The sequence below is a fragment of the Schistocerca gregaria genome, chromosome 1 (genome assembly GCF_023897955.1).
Source record: "Schistocerca gregaria isolate iqSchGreg1 chromosome 1, iqSchGreg1.2, whole genome shotgun sequence".
In the NCBI taxonomy this organism is placed as follows: domain Eukaryota; kingdom Metazoa; phylum Arthropoda; class Insecta; order Orthoptera; family Acrididae; genus Schistocerca; species Schistocerca gregaria.
In genome coordinates this window covers 363,117,846-363,140,246 of record NC_064920.1, presented here as the reverse complement: position 1 = coordinate 363,140,246, position 22,401 = coordinate 363,117,846, and the positions used below count along the sequence as shown (strand labels likewise).

Genomic DNA, 22,401 nt, shown 5'->3' with positions numbered 1-22,401 from the left:
AGTACGCCGTTACCACTCATCACGTCACCCCACAGCACACATATTCATACACGGCGATCATCTGTGGTACGGGTGTTGTTAGTGACCGTTACGGCAAAGAAAGAAGCATTTTTTGTTTGTTCTTTCAGCCTTGTTCTCTTTTCATTTGCGTTCAGCCTTGGCCCTACATTTGCGAGCACTTCGTTTGGATCTCTCAAGCGCCTACCGCGCGTTGCTCCGCTTATAACGGAGCTGGTCTTGGAAAATTATGAAATAGTTCCGAACAGTCGCACGTGAAAGATTGGTCTGTAGATGAAAGGGACTAAACTGCAAGCTTACCAGCCGCAAGAAAAGGAAGTGTTTGCAATTAACGAAGTGTGGTCGGTTTACTCCTATTTCTTACGTTAGGAATTAAACGGAAGTTGGTCTACCTGTGCCAGAGGCGTGTTAACTCGCTGGCGAGCTTCAACTGTGGGTCATGCTCCACTCTTGGCTTCAGACCGACGAGGTTGATGCGGTGTAATTAGGAAACTGATGGAGCGTAACAGCACAGAAGGTTTTCCTACAGTCGTGGTAGGCTGTATAGTTCCAGAGAAAACTTCCGGCCGGACGCTGAGGCAGCTACAAAAACACCGTCTACTCAATTAACGCCCTGTTAGGCCCCGCTGATAGAGCAAAAACACAGCCACTTTACTGTGCGACCGTGCGATCCTCGCATTTTGTATCCTGAACATATACCAAAAATATTCCTTTATCAGGAGTTCCGTTGCTACTAAAACTCCTCAATGATCTCTTGCCGGGCGCTGCAGCTTTTGCTCTGTACTACCATACATTAGTTTCTCCACAAACCAGTCACTGGGAAGAGTTTACTACAACTTTTTCTTCGACTTAGACAGCACAGTCGAAGAAAAAGTTGTAGTAAATTCTTTTCAGTGAGTGGTTTGTGGAGAAACTAATGTATGGTAGTATAGAGCAAACGCTGCAGCGCTCGGCAAGAGATCATTGACGAATTTTAGTAGCAACGGAACTCCTGATAAAGGAATAGCTCTTTATTTATGGACTTGCCGTAATCCATTCGATTTTTAACATTTTCGTCGGATACCATATTATCAATATTTTTTAGTCCAATCCTCTTACAGTGTAGTTTCATATTCTTGCAGTATTGTGGTTCGGGTGTAATGGTAGAGATGCTTCTTCCTTAATTTTAGGTCAGCTTTTCTAAAATAAGTTGTAGGAGCTTTTATTTGACTACCACAGTCTGGATTTTATGCTTCCGCTATGGTTAGAATGTATCGGTGTAACTTCTTCAATTACTCTATCGCATCACACCACACATTTCAGCCGGCCGGTGTGGCCGTGCGGTTCTAGGCGCTTCAGTCTAGAACCACGTGACCGCTACGGTCGCAGGTTCGAATCCTGCCTCGGGCATGGATGTGTGTGGTGTCCTTAGGTTAGTTAGGTTTAAGTAGTTCTAAGTTCTAGCGGACTGATGACCTCAGATGTTAAGTCCCATAGTGCTCAGAGCCATTTGAACCAACCACACATTTCCCTTTTTGGAGACCATTCTCACAAATGCTTTTGTAGCGTCTAGTGTCTCTTCATATTCAATAGTAACCCTTTACTTCTTGGATTCCTACTGCCTGCAGTGTTCCCAGTAATCTGTTTTACAAACTTTAGACTTCCTCTGTAATAATCGCTCTTTACAGATCCTTCATTGCTCCTGGGTGTCATAGGATATGTGCTACTAACACTGTTCTTTTTCGTAGTTGTCTTTCAAGTATTCCCTTCATTTAGAACTGCTGTTATGTACCTAATTTTTGAGATTCTTTTACGAAATATCATTTCATATACCGCCGTTTCTTATAATTTCTTCGCGGTTCACATCTCACTCGAACACAATGCAATGCCGAAAGAGTAAGTTTTTAGATTTCTCTCAATACTACAATATGCCAATTTTTATACTAGTTAACTTCAAATAGTTCAAATGGCTCTGTGCACTATGGGACTTAACTTCTGAGGTCATCAGTCCACTGGAACTTAGAACTACTTAAACCTAGCCAACCTAAGGACATCACACACATCCATGCCCGAGGCAGGATTCGAACCCGCCACCGTAGCGGTCACGCGGTTCCGGACTGTAGCGCCTAGAACCGCTCGGCCAATCCGGCCGGCACTAGTTAACTTCCGTTAGAGGAAGTTTCTTGACTTGCGCCATTGTGTTTTCTACGTTTCGCTTGCTTCTGCTACCTGCTGTAATTCACTTCCAAGATAATATACCGCTTTCAATTTTGTGTTGTCTATTTCCCAAATATATGTTTAGACGGTTGACATTGTCCATTCCGTGGCTCAATATTACTTTCACTTTTTGAAGGTGTCACTGTGGTTAAGACCTTAGGCTCGCATTTCTTTTTACTTAGGTTGACGCCAACTTTGAGATGATCCCTTGGAAAAAGTCTCAGCTGATTACATTCTCCCTCAATGTTATTCTGAGATTTTACGAAGTAACTATTTATTCTGTTGAAAAGTTCTTGAAACTGACTTTCCTTTCTGCTCGATGATATGCCGGCTGGCAATATTAGCATTAGAACGCATTCAGCTTCCGGGGTAGCCGAAGCTGCTAACCTCGCTTGGGAGATGGCGCTCGACACGAGGTAACCGGTTCGCGTCCTGGGAGCGGAAGAAGTGCTCAGCGCCGGTATGTGGACGACACAAAGGTGGGGGGGGGGGGGGGGTGTGTGTGTGTAAATTTCATGACGAGACTTTGCTCAAATGCGTTGGATTAAACTGGAAATCTCTTCGCGGTGACACATCGTGGAGTGAGGGCATGCCACGCTGCTGACGGTAACAGTTCAGCCAGTGGGGCTCAAGCGTGGAAGAAGTCCATCAGAGAGTTGTGTAGTACGACGCAGCGACTGTTTCCGGCGAGCTTATCGGAAGCAGACAGCACGCACCCTTCCTATTCTCGCTGACACGGCCACAGCTGTGTTACGTCAGCGCGTGCCAGACTCGAGGAGCACCGAGTCAGCGCAGACAAACACTCCACTCCTCCACTTCCAGCGCCAGTGTCAGCTACATTCCAGGTTGCACAGACTGTTGAAGGGCAGTATAGTTAACGAATGACCAAGTTTTTTTTGGGGGGGGGGGCGGGGGGGGGGGGGGGGCGGTGGAAAGAACCACGAACTGGGCGTGCAAATGATGAGCAAACTACTTGATGAAAGTATACTCTCTTGTTTCAAGTAACGATCTGGGTTTGTAACATCGAAGACGTGCCAGAACGGCACGGGAAGCCACGATTCCTGAAGTTCACTACAATTCAGTTACGTCGTAGCGTATAACAGGGAGAAACTGGATGTTTCTTTTGAAGAGCTGTCCAGCATGTCGGAAGTGAGAGGCCAAGTGTGATTCTGTGTTAGTATAGTGCCATCAGCCCTTGGAAGGCGCACATTTTCACCATTTTGGCTTCACGGGTGGACGGGAAGGGGGAGGAGGAAAATACTCGTAGATTCACGCGGTGTAGCTTGCTGCCCAGGTTTCGAGAGGGTGCGTTTCTGAATGAGGTACCGAATATATTGCTTCCCCCTACTTATACCTACCAAGGAGATCACGAATGTAAAATTAGAGAGATTCGAGAGCGCACGGAGGCTTTCCGGCAGTCGTTCTTCCCGCGAACCATACGCGACTGGAACAGGAAATGGAGGTAATGGACAGTGGCACGTAAAGTGCCCTCTGCCACACACCGTTGGGTGGCTTGCGGAGTATAAATGTAGATGTAGACGTAGATCGGCAACAACTGCAAATTGTGAGGCGTCCGCAGTACAAAAAATAAGTAACGCTTCATTCACAAAGTCAGCTAGGATCAACAGGAACAGTTTAACGGAATGGCGACCTTTTTTTTGTAGGCGATTGTCAACAGCTGTTATATTTTTTAGGAAGTGTGTGACTCACAGCTAACTATATTTTATTATTACAACTGCTTTCGGTTATCAACAATATTCATGGTATAAAAAATGATATATTAGTAACGCATCATGTGGTAGGTAGACATGAAACGTTACTGTTATATGATTTTTATATCGCGATGACAATTAATAGAAGCCCAGCTGCGAGGACGTGTTTCTTACACCAGCCTCCGATGGTTTAATGAAAAAAGTAACGGGAAGGATGAATGACGCAAAGATGTGTTTTGTGATAAGAGAAGATTCTGCCTTGGCGGCACGGGTGGTTGGTTGCGATTGCGGCGTTGACTAGGAGAGCTGAAAGTACACACTTATGTTTGGCAGCGTCATTTAGGGCATCTTCGGACATCACGGTACGGAGAGCTGCATCCTGCAATGACAGATCACCTGTTATAGTGGTTGAAGAAACCTGAACTATGTGGTCTTATCAGACGTGGAATTGGAGTCAGTGTAGGCAACTGTTTTGCCGGAATCTTTGGCCACCGTGGTATTTACGTATTTATCGTCGGGAGAGCTCCAGGGAAGTGAAACAGGACCCCTCTTGATCCCTGCGTACATAAACGATCTGTCGGATAGGGTGAGCAGGACTCTGCGACTGTTTGCGGATAACGCTGTAGTGCAAGGCGTGGTTTCATTGTTCAGTGACTGGCTTAAACAGAATTTCTGTGTCGTGTGATGAATGACAGTTTGCTCTATATTTTGAAAAAAATGTAAGCTAATGTAGACGAGTGAGTATTAGTGGTGTGTCGCTTGAGATAGTCACGTCGTTTGAATACCTAGGCGTAACGTTGCGAAGCGACTTGAATGAGACGAGCACGTAACGTTGTTGAAGGAAGGCGAATGGTAGATTTCGGTTCATTGGGAGAATTCTCGGAAAGTATAGCTGATCTATAATAAAGAAAGCGTACACACTATTTGTACGACCCGTTCTTGAGTACTGCTCCAAGGAATCTAATCCGCAAGAGGTCGGTTTGAAAATAAGACACTGAAGCCATTCAGAGGCGAACTATTAGATTCGTCATTGGTAGATTCAGTCAAAAAGTATTAGTATTTCGGAAATGCTTTTGAAACTCAAATGGTGCCTTTGGTTGGAAGAAGGAGGTCTTTTCCTGACACATTATTGAGAAAGTTTGTGACACACTGCAGAACGAGCGAACTGCCACCAATATACGTCTCACGTAAGGACCGCGAAGACAAGACAAATGAGAAATCGTACGGAAGCATACAGACATTCCCTTTTTCCTACTTCCATTTGCGAGGAGAACACGAAAGGGAATGAACAGTTATGACACAGGGTGCTTTCGGCCATGCACCTTATGGTAGCTTACGGAGTATGTTTCTTAATATATAGATGTAGATCATTTCTGAATAACAACGGTACTGTGTAATATTGTCGTTTTATAAATTTATGTAGCAAAAGTACTTTTATTGTAAATGACTTATGGAATTAACGATTAAAATATATAATAAAAGTACTTGTGCTGAAAATAAAGCAAAAGGTACCCTTTTAACTAACAGCATGGTATAACAAATTACACTACGCGTTGAAGACCGACACCACGAAATTAAAGGCGAAGTCTTGACGGACGATTTCAGGAACTTTTTATTATTAGGGTCAACGCATCTTATTTTTGATTTCTCATGAAAACCTTGTTGAAAGATACGTGCTGTTTAGTTGTTCGTACCGTGTCTAAAGTGCAGGATATTGAAGTAACGCTTCTCTCAAGTTAGAGTATCCCGCATTGTTCATATTTAACAGCGAGTAACGATCGTAAATTTTCTTTTACCGAAGTAACTGAATCTCTTTGTTCTGACTAGTCCTGCAGATTTAACACTTCGCAGCACTTCCGCCGACTTCATTGAAGTAATATCAGTTCAGATTTTTCTTAGGCGCCTTAACGATTATTTTTCAGGCTCAGGAGCGGTGATAAACGCAGAACGCCTCACACACGAACTGAATAGCATATGAAAGTTTGCAATTAAAGTCCGCTATCCGTCACTGGAAAGCGGAATGGATGTTCGTCTCTGCCACGGAAGTCTCTTGTAAACTCTGAGGCGCTTTGTAAACAGCGACAGTCTTTCGCGCTGGCCCGAGGCTGCTTGAGAGATAGTAACGTGCCTCACGACTGACATTATTATAGCTGCTACTTGACTTTTTGAAGTTCAGAATTTGAACCTTTGTATTTGGTGGTACTTCTATTTCAAAACTATCGAGACCGGAGTCGCAGGTGCAGTTCCAACTGGAAATTCCGACATTCGTAGCCGGAGACGAAGTTCAGCTAAATTACTGCAGCGAGCAATGCAGCAGACGTCCAGAAAATGTTTTGGCATATTTGCGGCCGTTGCTAGAGACACGTGTTCTTCTAGCTACACTCTTCCGTGCACATACTTTTCGCTTTTCTCAACGTTGGCTCTAACTCGGCCGATCGATATCGAGACATGCTAGTGTAATCGCCGTTACCGATGTGATCCCTGGACTCAACGACACATGGGCGAAAGCAGGAATCGGATTTCTAGTAGCATTGCTTAGAGTGTCTCTTTATAGTACACAACCGTTCTAAATTTTTTTCTGCATAGGACAAGCTGGGCAACGCTACAAAATGAGAATTAGGCGCCGGCCGCGGTGGTCTCGCGGTTCTAGGCGCGCAGTCCGGAACCGTGCGACTGCTACGGTCGCAGGTTCGAATCCTGCCTCGGGCATGGATGTGTGTGATGTCCTTAGGTTATTTAGGTTTAAGAAGTTCTAAGTTCTAGGGGACTAATGACCACAGCAGTTGAGTCCCATAGTGCTCAGAGCCATTTGAACCATTTTTTTTGTTTTGAGAATTAGGCAGTACGGGTAGCACTCATGTTGACTGTATCATGTTTCATTTAAACGTGAGCAAAATGCTAATAAGTCACAGTTCTATATTAAAAAGTGGCAGATTTGCAGGGCGATAACTAATGGATGTCAGGGGGGTAACGACGCATCTGAATTTTGCGGCATTTTATCATATGACGGTTGGCAGCCGTGGTTTTTTCATGTTTATTATCTGTGATTCTTTCCATAAATAGCCTGATAGCTTTTGTGTGGAGAGCATTGTTGTTTGATGTTTACTTTCGTCACTGAGCAGATGACAACTGACCAACGTAGCCAAGTGATAAAAAGTTGTTAAGGAAACAGTGAAAGTCCCACGGCAACCGTTCGTGTATTACCTGTGACACTCAAGCGTAATGCTGCTCCAATCGAATCATCAGTTCGGAAGCTGATACGGAAGTTTGCGAAAAGTTAAGAAATCAGGACGATCACGTTTTGATGGAACACAAGAAAACAATGGCGTCGTGCGTGTCCACGTGACCGTAAGCCCCAGAAAATCAGTTCGCAGACGAACTCAACAACTGAATTTATCACCAAGTTCACTGCATTAAATCCTTTCAAAAGGTCTGAAAATGCAAGCCTACAAGATGCAACTGACAAAATATCTGAAGCCTGCGGAACATGAGAAGGGACATCGATTCGCCCAATGGGTCTTGGTTCGACAAGCGGAGAACGAGAACTTCACAAAAAGATTAATTTTCTCAGATGAGGTGCACTTCCATCCATGTGGGTAGGTCAATAAGCAGAACTGCAGAATTTGCGGTAGCGACAATCCGCGAGCGACTGTGGCAGATGAGACGCCTCCACAGCGCACGACTGCGGTATGAGTACTGGGCAGGAGCGATTGGCCCGCACTTTATTGAAAATGATGAGAGAGCTGCCGTCACGTTACCGAAACATACTTTCTGATTGGTTTTTCCCTCTTCTTGGTGAAAATGACAATTTTTGGTTTCAACAAGGTGGAGTGACATTTCACACGTCCAGTGAAACGGATTGTTCTTCTGAATGAAAAGTTTCCTCAAAAAATTATCTTTTTGCGTGGCAACCAGGAATGCCTTGTCAGATCATGTGATCTTCCGCCTTATGACTTTTTTTTGTAGGGATTTGTGAGAGAACAAACTACAAACAATACACCAATTCAAGGATGAAATTAAAAGGGTTATTAACGGCATCTCACCAGATGTTTGTCAACGCATCGTCGAGAACTTAAGTGAACGCATTGCTCGTTGCCGCGCAGCCTTGGGTGGTCATATGGCGGATCCAATTTTTCATACATAAATGGGAGAAGTTGCTTAACGTGTTTGTTAAAAATATTACATTTTCAGTAAATTTTGTATGTTTTATAGCACTTTAATCTTCGTCCCTACTACCCGGGCACCGTCTATGTAATGCCAAACGTATGCTTTCGGCAGAAACTTTTCATGTTTACGTTCGTAGGCCTCAGTGGTCTCGGGGAGAAACGCGAAAAAAAAAAAAAGAACGGATACGTAGGTCATTGGACAGTGCATTAGCTAATTATAACAATCTTTTAAATAACTTCATATCCGGCTCTGACAGTGCTACTTATTGCAAAAAACGCTTTTGCAATTTCAACCCTAAGTAATTTTTAGCTGACTGCAGACGTTGAAACTGAGCAGCAAAATGACCGAAGGTCGAAACTGCAGCAGTGGATATTTAATAAACAGTCCGAGTAAAGTCAATGGCGAATATAAAGTCATTTAAAAATTCTGTGAGATTGTGAACCCATAATAAATTCAGTTGTGTAATTATTAGAATGCTACAAAGAATGCAGTACTGTACGGCTCCTGAATCATGAACACTTACGAGACTGAATTTCAGTAAAAGATAAAAACAAATAAGTTGTACATGTGAAAGAGAAAATAAATGTCTACATCCACATTTATACTCCGCAATCCAGCCAACGGTGTGTGGCGGACGGCACTTTACGTCCCACTGTCATTACCTCCCTTTCCTGTTCCAGTCGCATATGGTTCGCGGGAAGAACGACTGCGGAAAGCCTCCGTGCGCGCTCGAATCTCTCTAATTTTACATTCGTGATCTCCTCAGGAGGTATAAGTAGGGTGAAGCAATATACTCGATACCTCATCCAGGAACGCACCCTCTCGAAACCTGGACAGCAAGCTAAACCGCGATGCAGAGCGGCTCTCTTGCAGAGTCTGCCACTTGAGTTTGCTAAACATCTCCGTAACGCTACCACGCTTACTAAATAATCCTGTGACGAAACGCGCCGCTCTTCTTTGGATCTTCTCTATCTCCTCCGTCAACCCGATCTGGTACGGATCCCACACTGATGAGCAATACTCAAGTATAGGTCGAACGAGTGTTTTGTAAGCCACCTCCTTTGTTGATGGACTACATTTTCTAAGGACTCTCCCAATGATTATCACCCTGGCACCCGCCTTACCAACAATTAATTTTATATGATCATTCCACTTCAAATCGCTCTGCACGCATACTCCCAGATATTTTGCAAAAGTAACTGCTGCCAGTGTTTGTTCCGCTATCAAATAATCATACAATAAAGGATCCTTCTTTCTATCTATTCTCAATACATTACATTTGTCTATGTTAAGTGTCAGATGCCACTCCCTGCACCAAGTGCCTATCCGCTGCAGATCTTCCTGCATTTCGCTGCAATTTTCTAATGCTGCAACTTCTCTGTATACTACAGCATCATCCGCGAAAAGCCGCATGGAACTTCCGACACTATCTACTAGGTCATTTATATATGTTGTGAAAAGCAATGGTCCCATAAAACTCCCCTGTGGCACGCCAGAGGTTACTTTAACATCTGTAGACGTCTTTCCATTGAGAACAACATGCTGTGTTCTGTTTGCTAAAAACTCTTCAATCCAGCCACACAGCTAATCTGATATTTCGTAGGCTTTTACTTTGTTAATCAGGCGACAGTGGGGAACTGTATCTAACGCCTTCCGGAAATTCAAGGAAAATGGTATCTACCTGATAGCATGTACCTAATATTTTCTGGGTCTCATGAACATATAAAGCGAGTTGGGTCTCACGATCGCTGTTTCCGGAATCCATGTTGATTCCTACAGAGTAGATTCTGGGTTTCCAGAAATTAAATGATACGTGAGCAAAAAACATGTTCTAAAATTCTACAACAGATCGATGTCAGAGATATAGATCTATAGTTTTACGCATCTGCTCGACGACCCTTCTTGAAGACTGGGACTACCTGTGCTCTTTTCCAATCATTTGGAACCTTGCGTTCCTCTAGAGACTTGCGGTACACGGCTGTTAGAAGGGGGCAAGTTCTTTCGCGTAATCTGTGTAGAATCGAATTACAGCGTTACTGATTACGTTAGTATTTATATTTACTTTGTTTCAAATTTTGAGAAAACTGTATTCGAACGGACGCAATAGACGCTGCAAAAGTAGCAGATTATGAGTATTTGTGTTCATATATCACTGTGGCAGCAGGCTGATGCAGTTTGAGAAAACTAGTGCGGCTAGAGGTCAATAAAACGGCTTTTCGCCCCAGTTTAAAGTTAAGTTACAGTACACTACTCTCAGTGTTCACAAACCTGAGATGCGTGGAAATATCTGTTATTCATTGCCATGTCCTCTTCTGTGACTCCGTCGGCGAGAGAATCATTTACTGTCCACGAAAAGCCATTTTTTATGATTATACTGTATGTCAATGTCTTACATCACCTTCATCTATAGTAAATTTCATTTCGTGATGTATAACCTTTTCCTCGATCTACAGCGACCTATCCTCGGCAGATTAGGACTCAACGTCACGTCGACGACGGGTTCGTTAGAGACATAGCAGAAATTATTATTGGAGAATGATGGGACATTAAATAGGCAGTGTCCTTTTCAAAGGAACCATTGCGCCCTTCACCTCAGACGGATTCGGGAAACCACGCAAAAGTTTGATTCGCTGTCCCCTCGCATGCCAGCTCAATTTCTTACCACTGCGCATTCTCACTAGTCCAGACGGCGCGAGTACAAAAAAGTGGTCTACGACTGTCAGGCCATTAATTTGCTTCCATCTTTAATGATTTCCAGGCGGCCCAGACGTCACTCGCACGCGCTTTACTCCTTCGGTACTCTGACTCACCGATCGCTGACAAATTACTAACATATGCACGTGTCTGAAGAAGCATGAGTAAGATACACGTGATGAAGATACAACACGGCGCTGGATCCTAAATTGAAAGTTATTCTGTACTGATAAATTAAGAATGCGCTTATGCGCAATTTAAGAAGCACACTTTATACGCAGCCAGTTGCAGTTATTTCATTACACGCAGACCAGTACTGTACAAAGACCATTGTTGTACATAAAATGGAATTGTACCCACACAAAATTCTTGGAAAAAATATTCCAAGAGGTACAAGTCACTCTGCGCATAAATAACTTTCATTCTATTTGGAATGCTCGAAGTGAATGTAGTATTAGAAATGCGAAATACGTTTTTGATTGAAGAGGTGTATATTTAAAAATTGATTAATACTTTATTTCTGCTCTTTTCGCACCTTTCACGCGCAGGAGATTAAATGGGAACAAAGTTTCTTGTTTGCGGAAAAGAACTGCAATATAGCAGATTTATGGAAAATTCTCTGGTTTGAGATACCATATGCTTCTCATTGTGCTTAAGAAACATTATATCTTTCCTAGTTTGCACAAACTACAATGCAAGTACATATTCCGTAATTGACCGCAACGACTAGTTACTGTAACTGTATGTTACTTCTCTGCATCTTGAGGCGGCTTGAATGATACGCACCGCTGATAAAGAAAGCATACCATTCTAACACAACAGCTGAGAGTCTCTATAATTTTTCAACTGAAAGTTTACCAAAGATGTAAACAACAGAATAGCAGTTGATTTTTTTGCCCTATCAGCCTAGCCAGAACTTCAATTTTTATCGTATGGGAAGATAATCGTTTCATTAGAAAAAAAATCATAAATAGCAACTAGCAGCATATGCAAAGTCACTCACACATAATTCGAGGAGGAAAGAGCCATTCCTGGCCCTTGATAATCATTTTCGCCACCCCTCCTGCCCTCCAAACGCTGATTATGTGAGTGCTTCATTATAAAGCGAAACTCCACTATTGAAAAAATGGCTCGTAATACAGTATTATGAAAAGTTTATCGGTAGGGAATCGACAGTTCCAAGCTTTACTTCTTATGATTCTGAATTTTGAAACAACAGTTTGAGGAGCATTAGTCTTTTTCCGTTCAGCAACTTTTAAAATTACCTGCTTCCAGTCTATCTACGTACCACAAATGATCATGCACCGTGAATAAATGACAGGGCCACAGAAAGTCGTTTCAAACATGAAGAATGAATAGCTGCTCAATTTCAGAGACCGCGCGGGGTAGCCGTGCGGTCAGTGGTTCCTTGCCACGGTTAGTGCAACTCCCCTCGTCGGAGGTTCGTGTCCTCCCTTGGGCATGGATGTGTGTGTTGTCCTTAGCGTAAGTTAGATTAAGTTGTGTGAAAGCCTAGAGACCGTTGATCTTATCAGTTTGGTCCCATAGAACTGACCACAAATTTCCAATTTTTTTCAATTTCAGACAGTCCGTTTAACAAGTATTTTAGCTCCGTTCAGTTCCTAAAAATGAAATTTGATAAGTATGGTTGGTCATATTTTTTAAGCATCATCCCTTTCGTTTCAAAGCTAGTCCAAAAGAACGCCACTTTGCTTCTGTAAAACACAATTCAATACAAGAAGTGCTTTTTCCTGGGTTCATAAATTAATTATTTTAATATGACGTTTTCAATATCAGAAGCTCTAAGTGTTTTCACGTAGTTCGAAATTAACACGTTCGGCTTATTCTAACATAGAGTTAAAAAATCTGTTTTCTTTAACGAATCGGTATCGGCTTGACAAACAGATGCAGCGAAAAATTTATATTCTATTTGTCTACCTCCGGAAAATGTAAAATCGGTTTAAACCTTTTCCTATATCAGAGAAAATCCTCCATCTTCAATAATTGAAAGATTTTAACGAGGATCCAGCACATACCGTGCTCCACAGCTGCTGAGTAATTCATAAGGAAACTCATTTTTACTGTTATAATGATGACGTATTGTGGGTTAGGACGCAAACAGCAAGAACATCAGCACCCTTTCTCGATTTAGATAAAGACGAGTAGTGGTACATACCTATTAAAAATAACAATAAATTAGAAAACTAAGTTGTATCCACACACTAGAATTGTCAAGATAACACTGTTATGGCGGGCATCATAAAAGACCATCACTAAAAGTCACAGTTGGTAATAAAGTGTTTCATTCTTCTACCGCCATCGGTGACATGATCATCTTTTCAAGTGACAGGTGTGCGACGGAATGTTGTATGGCGTTACAAGCAACAGGAAAATATTCGCTCTGGACTCATTACAGAGTTTCATCACACAATACGGTTAGCACCACTATCGTTGGCCTAACGGCTCGAAATGGCCAGTATATCCGTACGGGACATAATGAGGTGGCGCCTGCTCCTGTTCGCATTTCTGTCGTCATCCACTGGGTAGTGGTATGACCAGGAGGAAGTTCCGTGAAAAATTATATTCGACCCGTCTATGTTTGTCTCTACCCGAGCCGTGGTGTTCTAATTGACGCCTCTTCAAAGAATTAGAAATTCTAACTGCAACGTGACATAATCCAGTGGAATTCTTTACAAATGACCAATCGCAGTTTGAGAAGAAAAAAATGGCTCTGATCACTATGGGACTTAACATCTGTGGTCATCAGTCCCCTAGAACTTAGAACTACTTAAACCTAACTAATCTAAGGACATCACACACATCCATGCCTGAGGCAGGATTCGAACCTGCGACCGTAGCGGTCGCGCGGCTCCAGATATGAAGCGCCTAGAACCGCTCGGCCACGACGGCCGGCGTTTGAGAAGAACAATAATGTCCACGGGTACTACAGTATAATAAAAAGCGACGTTCGTTATTCACCACTAAATCTGCCTGTGACAGTAATATGAAATATCTAATAGGCAGAAAAGTATAAATGTAATCTGCAACCGGTTCCTACAGTCAGATCTTTCTATTCTCTACACGGATATTTCGTTAAACATCCGTAGCATGTGTAATGTAGTAGACAAAACTGTGAATCTTGGATTTAGATTTGATAAATTTTAAATACAAAACGTGTATAAGCGACAATTAATATATGTGAGTTATTGAAGATGGAGGTTTCACTCGGAAATACTATTAGACTACACAAAAGCTGATCTTATATTTGACGGTCTTAGACTAATGAAACATGGCTCTGTCTGTCATCCCAGTTTTCATTCAATTTTAAGCCACAGTCATACTTAGTTATTTGTTAATGGGTAGCATAAACTCATACGCAGAAACAAAATATATATGCATATTCAGCAAAATGAGACGTTCCACGTCATTACGATAAAATATGTTACTTTTAACCAACAGTCTCGTGTTCGGAACACTCTCATTTTTACACAAACTTTTTCCCTGTTTTAATGACATTACGCAGAAGCAATAGAAAATTGAGCCTTGTGTCAGCCAGCGAGCCATTTACGTGGAAAGTCCGATAGGCGAGGTGTGTGTGTACATCAATGAGACTGAGAACACTGTGCGTGATCTGATAGTGCCGTGTTGTTCTTTTTGTGTAGACCGGTGTGTTCATCCATTCCAGATGCCCAGTCCGAGTTTCAGCTCCGTACAGCCATCATGTGATTTTGGGAGCGTCATCAGTGCACCTGTGCTACGAAATTTAGAGCGACGTTATGCAATCAGTATTTGGTTAAATCTGCGAGAGTGAACTGGGTAATGTTGAAAAAGGCGTATGGAGAACAGTCCACACCAAGAGTGCAAGCTTTTCGCTACCACAAGTCATTTTTGGAATGCCGAGAACAGGTTGAAGATGAACTTCTCTCGGGCACACCTCCAACTTAAAAAAACCGACGACGACGTCGAACGTGTGCTTCCGCTTGTGAGATCAGAGGGACGTTTAATAGTAAGGATGGTGGGTGAACTATTATACGCTTTCACCGTAACACTTTCACCTAAGTTTTACACTGGTGAAAGGTTTGTACCAAAAGTGTGCCGAAAAACCGAAGAATTGATCAGAAGGACACTCGAAGAAATATGTGCGCTGGTTTCTTAAGAGTGTTGCCGATGACCACAAATGGTTCAGTGTGCATTTTTGAGTACGATCCTGCGACGAAGAGAGGAGTGACACACTGAAACATCTCGATCGAAAAAAGTTCGAAGGAGCAAATCGAACATTAAAAAAATGCTGATTTGTTGTTTTGACAGGAGGGGGTGTCGCTCATAAAAAGTTTGTTCCTCCAGATCAAACAGTCAACCAAGTGTTCTACAAAGATGTCCCTGAAAGGCTCAGGGAAAGGGTCAATCGAGTGAGACGAGACGTTGCAGACAAGTGAATGCTGCATCAAGACAACGAACGCCCCATGTCACACCATAACTTCCATCTAGGAATTTTTGACCTCAAAACGCATTCCTGCTGTTCCACAGCTCCCTTATTCACATAATCTCAGTCTACGTGACTTTTTTTTACTTTCTAGAAATTGACAAATGTCTTAAAAAGACATCACTTAATGACTGTGGAGAACATTCAGTAAGAAAGTGGTCGATATGTTAACCGCCCTAACAACTGAATTTTTTTAGCGCTGCTACCAACACTGGGAACAATGCCTCCGCCGGTGTACAACTGCTGAAGGAAACTGCTTTCCTGAGAAAAATATTGTCCCTTAAAATAATGAACTTTAGTTGATAAAATATCAGTCTCATTATTATTCTCACACACCTCAGAGTTAAATGTGGAGATCGAGAACCACAGTGTCACTTATGGAAACTGAAAACGTCCGTACACACACACACACACACACACACACACACACACACACACAAGAAAACGAGTCTGAAGTAAAGGCTGCGTTTACCAAAAAGGAACATCAAAAGGAAAGCACCGGCACATAGAAGAGACAAGAACATAAATCGAGAGAGAAAACTGAAAATATTCCAAGTGCCAATCTCACATTTGTCAGAAGAATCAAAAAACACCGTACCTCCTTTTGTACATTACTAATAACACAGAATTATGCTGCTCACTTCATCACTGCAAAAAATAATGAATCAAATGAGGAATTTATTAAGAATGTTCTAAATGCCGTTTCAGGAAACTGACTGGTTCTAGGTGCAAATAGAAAATTTTTGTTTCACATGCTATTAATACTGAGGCACAACGTTTTATACGCGATAATACGAGCGCATAGAAATACAGCAGTAATATATTAACTATCAAAACAGAAATAAGTGGACTCTAAAATGTACTCTCACGTAAAACGTAGAAGAATTTGAAATAATGTAGATCAGGATGCTTCATAGGTAAGACTTTTTGTGGCGTCAGGTGTTCGTTAGTATACCTGCTTCCGTGACTCACCTAGTATCGCATATTCATTTGCCGGTCTACCGTGACCTCCATGGTGTGCTGAAACACATTCTCCTGTCTAGCGAATGCCAGGCTGAGTGGTAAGAATATACAAATAATTGTAGGTGAATAGATGTTGCATCATGTTTTCTTTTTTCGTCCAGAATTATCTGTGGAGAAACTGACTGTTACTTTCTGGACTTCCTGTCTGCACGTGATTTGTTTCCCATTCTTGTGTTATAAAACAAAAAAAGATTGAAAATAGTGTGTGTTGGAGACCAGTGCTATAATTTATTACGCTATTAGAACAAAATTTATTGTCCGCCTCTGTCACAAATTTAGAATATCTGACGAAAGATTTCCACTGAGAAAAGCTGTCATTAAATATTATTACGATGGTTACGCGAGTAACGTGTCAGTTTCAGTCAGCCTGCAACTATTATATGCTTCGTAAATTCTAACTAAGCGCGTATTACACAAATACTCGACTTGAATTGGCGAAGAATAAAGTAGGTAGAATGAAATTTTCACTCTGCAGCGGAGTGTGCGCTGGTACGAAACTTCCTGGCAGATTAAAACTGTGTGCCAGACCGAGGCTCGAACTCGGGACCTTTGCCTATGCAGGAGAGCTTCTGCGAAGTGTGGAAGGTAGGAGACGAGGTACTGGCGGAATTAAAGCTCTGAGGGCGGGGCGTGAGTCGTGCTTGGGTAGCTCATTTGGTAGAGCATTTGCCCCGTAGGGCAAAGGTCCCGAGTCCGGCACACAGTTTTAATCTGCCAGGAAGTTTCCATAAAGTAGGTAGTTTGAGGTTACATATTACATAAGTAAGTACTGTAACGCAAAATTGATACCGTAGAGGGACAATATTTTTTGTTGCCCAAGTTCGCATTAAATTAACAAAATATGTGCATCTAGAAGGAACCTTTCTCTCTATATATATGGGTCTGCGCTGCTGTCAAAGTTCTTGACAGACTGAGATCATGAGTTGGGCTGGAACGCGAGCCTATAACACATTTCTGTATTTCGAAACAGTAAGCAGGAAAGCAGTGGCGGATTTAAGCTGTAAGTTGGGTCATGAGGCTTGTATGGATAGATCAAATGGTAAAACAGGAAAAAGAGTCAAGATCTCGGATTCGAATGATGGTGCGATTCACAGTTATAATCAGCTAGGAAGTCTCAAAATGTGAATAGACAAGACGAGTCGTCTTCAAACAGAAAAGTAGACAGGAAAGAATAAACAGGTACTGTTCTTGCATTTATGTGAGAAGTAAGACAACTGCAACCACTCATTCAGCTGTCGTGGGCATCGTATTAGATTTTTTTATCTCACGTATAATGTACTTGGCCCAGAGACACATATTTAGTGTATACGAATTTCTTACCGAAGAGTTTCCTAAACACAGTGATAACGTTTGGCAATTACTCGAGTTTTCTAAGGAAGTTTCATCGCAGAATGAGCACGAATGTCAACACTGTGACCTGATGCAGCCCATATAAACCACTGTGAAGGTTCTCTCGACCGTCCACAATTTCACATTTAGGGACGTTGCTGGAATTGCCATTACTTCAACAGGCAGCTTATACGAAGAATACCTATACGTAAGTAATATGCTGATTGCTCTGAAAGAAAGCTGTAAGTACCCAATAACAGTAACAAGGAAACAGCAAATAAAAGGCTTGATGCTTATCGGTTTTAATTTTCTTTTTTTTTTTTTTTTCACTGAAGGTGGTAATACTTTGTAGCGACTGGTATCAAAGAGAGAATTATTACGAGTATAATTAAGAGTATTCTGACCGATTAATAACTCAGTGACTAACGATGAAATTGAACGTATACGGTGGTCGGAGAAAAATACGGAAACATCAAAAACACCCTACTTTACGATGCCTAAAACGGCGTGCAAAACTCGTCGGTTTTTCCAAACAGGTTGTAGTGGTTTTAGACTATTTAAATACTGGTCCTGTATGGTTTTCAAGGGAATGTTATACCGTTCCTTCTGCCAAATAGTGGCAAGTTCAGGTAACGAAGATGGAAGTGGGTAGTGATTACGCACTTTTCCCTCGAAAGCAGACCAGGAAGTCTCAATAAATTGAGATCTGATGATTGTGGTGGCCCGGGGAGACGCCACAATTCGTCCTCGTGCCCACAAAACCGGTCCTCAATTATAAGAGCTCTGTAAACAAGGCCCTTGTTGTCTTGTAACTCAGCATCACTATTTGGGATCAAATATTGTACCATGGGAGAACCTGATCAAACAAAATGATCACATAATACGTGTCAGTAATGTGACCTTGCAGAGTAAGCATGGGGGCCTTGCAATACCACAATATGGATCTACATCTACATCTACGTGATTACTCTTCTATTCACACTAAAGTGCCTGGCGGAGGGTTCAATGAAGCACCTTCAAGTTGTCTCACTACCGTTCCACTCTCGAACCGCACGCGGGAAAAACGAGCAGTTAAATTTTTCTGTGCGACTCCTGATTTCTCTTATTTTATCGTGATGAGCATTTCTCCCTATGTAGGTGGGTGGCAACAGAATGTTTTCGCAATCGGAGGAGGAAGCTGGTGATTGAAATTTCATGATAAGATCCCGTCGCAACGAAAAACGCATTTGTTTTAGTTCACGTATCATGTCTGTGACACTATCTACCCTATTTGGCGATAATAAAAAACGAGCTGCCCTTCTTTGTACTTTGTCGATGTCATCCGCCAGTCCCACTTGATGCGGATCCCACACCGCACAGCAGTCCTCCAGAGTAGTGTAAGCAGACTCTTTGGTAGACCTGTTGCATTTTCTAAGTGTTCTGCCAATGAATCACAGTCTTTGGTTTGCTCTACCCACAGTATTATCTATATGATCGTTCCAATTTGGGTTATTTGTAATTGTAATCCCTAAGTATTTAGTTGAATTTACAGCCCTCAGATTTGTGTGACTTATCGCGTAATCGAAATTTAGCTGATTTCTTTTAGTACTCATGTGAATTACTTCACACTTTTCTTTATTCAAGGTCAGTTTTTTCGCACCATACAGATACCCTATCTAAATCATTTAGCAAGTTGTTTTGATCATCTGATGACTTTTCAAGACGGTAAATGACAGCATCATGTGCAAACAATCTAAGACAGCTACTCAAGATTTTCTCCTATGTCGTTAATATAGATCAGGAACAATTAGAGGGCCTGTAACACTTCCCTGGGGAACGCCGGATATTACTTCTGTTTTACCCGATGACTTTCCGTCTATTACTACTAGAGTTTTATTCATGTGGAACCCCCTCCATGATTCACTCCCGGAATCTAAACTCGCCCATAAGTTGGAAACAATGTGCTACAAGACCCATATGGCGCAAGGAATTCTTCTATTGCTGCATAGTCCAAGTTTTATGGCTTGGGTACCATTCTTCCTTGTTATGGGCATTTGCATCATTGATGACTGGATTTGGAATTCCAGCTGCCCCTGCAATCCTCAGCTTCTGGAGCTCACTAGCGCGACATTCAGTTTTGCAGCTGTCGCCCTCTTATTTCCCGTTACAATCGTCCGTCACGATCACTCAACACACGCTTTCGTTTATGTTATGATTTAACGAATGATGTTTTCCCGCTTTTCCTGTATTCGGTCCGAATCTACGATAGGCACCTCTTGAAATATCGACCAATAATTTGCCCATGTTCTAATTCAGTCAGCTGCAACATAACGCGCTCAGAGTTACAGGGAACAGTGTTCTAACCACGACTAATACTTACAACGCATTGAGGAAATTGCACAACACCGCAATCTGGAGGCTTGGCTAGCATCTACATTTATGTTCAAGCACAGATTTCGATAGTTTTGTTCAGTCCTTGTAATACATTTACTTTTAATAATATTACGCTACGGGAAAACGTCTTGCATGTCACACATTCAAAACGACTTATGGTGGATCGACACCGTCTTCTAAAACATCTCAGACCTTCAGCTTTACTAGGGATTTATTCATGTGGCACATGCATGACTAATGGCAATATGACACCGCAGAAAACGGTTTCCAACATATTTCATCGAATGTATAATAACGAATTAGCGGCAGCCGGAAACAGGATTTTAATGTATGGGAGACGAGAAGGAATTCGTGGCTCGAAATTCGGTAGCGCTTTCGGTGATGATTCACAGCGGCAAAAATTTAACAACGTGAGAAGACAAATCGTGCTTAGGTTGTCGTCGAGTGATATGGAATCTAAAGTTCTGTATTTTTCATACGTGATCGCATCAGAGTATGTAGCCGCGAGGAAACGGGTGACGGGTGCACTACTGGAGCTCGAATTTCCGCTGACGAAGGGGCGTTTCCGGAGTTTAACCCATTAAGCGAGACGTTCGAACGCGCTCACAATTGAAGGTGGTATACAGTCGTTTTCTATACTAATAAGTTATAAGTATGTGTGTAAGCTTTAGTTTCATATCTTCATAAAGCATATACAACAGCTCAGTTTTCCGCTGCTCAAGGAGCATTTCCTACATTTAAAATGTAAGCGAGGTTGTCGTATACGCTCGCAATTTCCGTACTTGAGCGATTTACACCTACGTTTCGCGCTAGTAAGTATTTACATGAGGTTTAATACCAGCCTTTTATATTATGTAAATTGCTAACGATACTATAGTTTCATTATGCTTTGGAATAGTATAGTATCTAGAACTTGTCATTTTCTGTCCTTCTCCCCGTTTGAAACACATTTGTTTACAGTGTAAGCCATTTTTAAAAACCACATAAACAGGTGAAATATTAAAAATAGAACAATGTCCAGCAACGGACACAATATACAAAGTTATTAGTTCGTCTTAATCGACTGCTGTGTGAAGACCCCGAGTAATTAATAATGCAAAATATAGCGCTATGCTATGGGTCATTCACAGTTTCGTTCAGTCCACTGTGCGTTTGGTTACTCCATTACTAAACCGGTGAAATGTTTCACGTTCCACGTTTTAAATTGTGTTAGTGGCAATGCAATACTTTTTCGCCTGCGAACCGTGTGACCGAAAAGGCAAGTGAGACAATAAGGTGGACTAGCATTTGGTACCGTTATATAATGAACATGCATATATTACTAGTGTCATAATACAAAACAATATGTAAATTGTGAAGTTGGTAATATTGATATGACGTGAAATCTTTGATGTAGCTCTTTTCTGCGGCCAGAATCACTGTAAAAGATTCAGAATATTGTTATATCGCTTTGCAATAATATATTTAGTGGCTCTCATCACATACAGTTTTAGGCCTTTTTGTATCATTGTTGACATTGCTACGAGTCCGCTTGTGCCTCAAGAATACCTCCTGACAGAACGTACAAGATACAGCTTTCAGTGCTATTGTTTTCTTTTTATTTCGCAGTAAATAAATGCTCTGCCTATGTTGTCTTTGTGATATGACATCTAGCACGCAGAGAGTAGGTGGGACTTGGGCGGTACTGGCAGATGGTGCCGCGTAATGACAGGACTGCAGCTTACGGCTTACCAGCTGCAACTATTTCGCAAGTGGTGTGGTGTGCAGGCGGAAACGCGCGCTTCGGCCCACGCAGGGCAGCCAGCAGCCGCAGACTCACTCACCTCGCAGCCCTGGTCGCCGCTGTCGAGTCGCCTGTGGCGACCCGCACCCTTCCTCAGCGCCTGCATCTCCAGCACTGCCGGCCGCGGCTCCCGTGCGCCCACTGCGCCACTGTTGCCAACCTAACGCGCTCCGCCCATTTTCGCCGCTGCCAACTCCTCAGTCAAGACTGTATACTCTGTTGTGAACATCTCCGCGCGTCTTGCACGTGTGTGCTGCGTGTGAAGACAGTTGTGTATCGGCATAAAGTGAAAGGTCGCCTTAAAAGTAATTCCAGACTGTTCGGATAGCTTACAATATGTAACTGCTGTACAGCATAGGTCAGGGGTGACTAAACCTGGCATTGACCATAGATCATGCAGACCGCGCATCACGACATTACGTAGAATTTCTCGTGGGCCTCGATTGAAACAACATTTCTATCGGTTGACTGATGGCGAGATCAATCTGAAGGCGAAGTCCAGAATGCTGTTTAATTTATGTTAATCATAGTATTAGCAGAAGGTTCTAGTGGTGAAATTTTGTGTAGTGTTTGGTTGCACCGAAAGATACGTGAAAGGAACTAACAACTAATATATAGATTCA

At 42.3% G+C, this 22,401-nt stretch overlaps 1 protein-coding gene across 1 annotated transcript in view; it reads right to left on the bottom strand.

The window, feature by feature from the left end:
• LOC126346564 (transient receptor potential cation channel protein painless-like) overlaps positions 1-22,030 on the bottom strand; it is a 132,754-nt gene extending 110,724 nt beyond the window's left edge. Inside the window, exon 1 of the mRNA XM_050002198.1 lies at positions 21,819-22,030. Within this exon, the coding sequence (XP_049858155.1) occupies positions 21,819-21,884 (66 nt within the window). The 5' untranslated portion in view covers positions 21,885-22,030. The remainder of the gene's footprint in view (positions 1-21,818) is intronic.
• Positions 22,031-22,401: the final 371 nt, after the last annotated feature.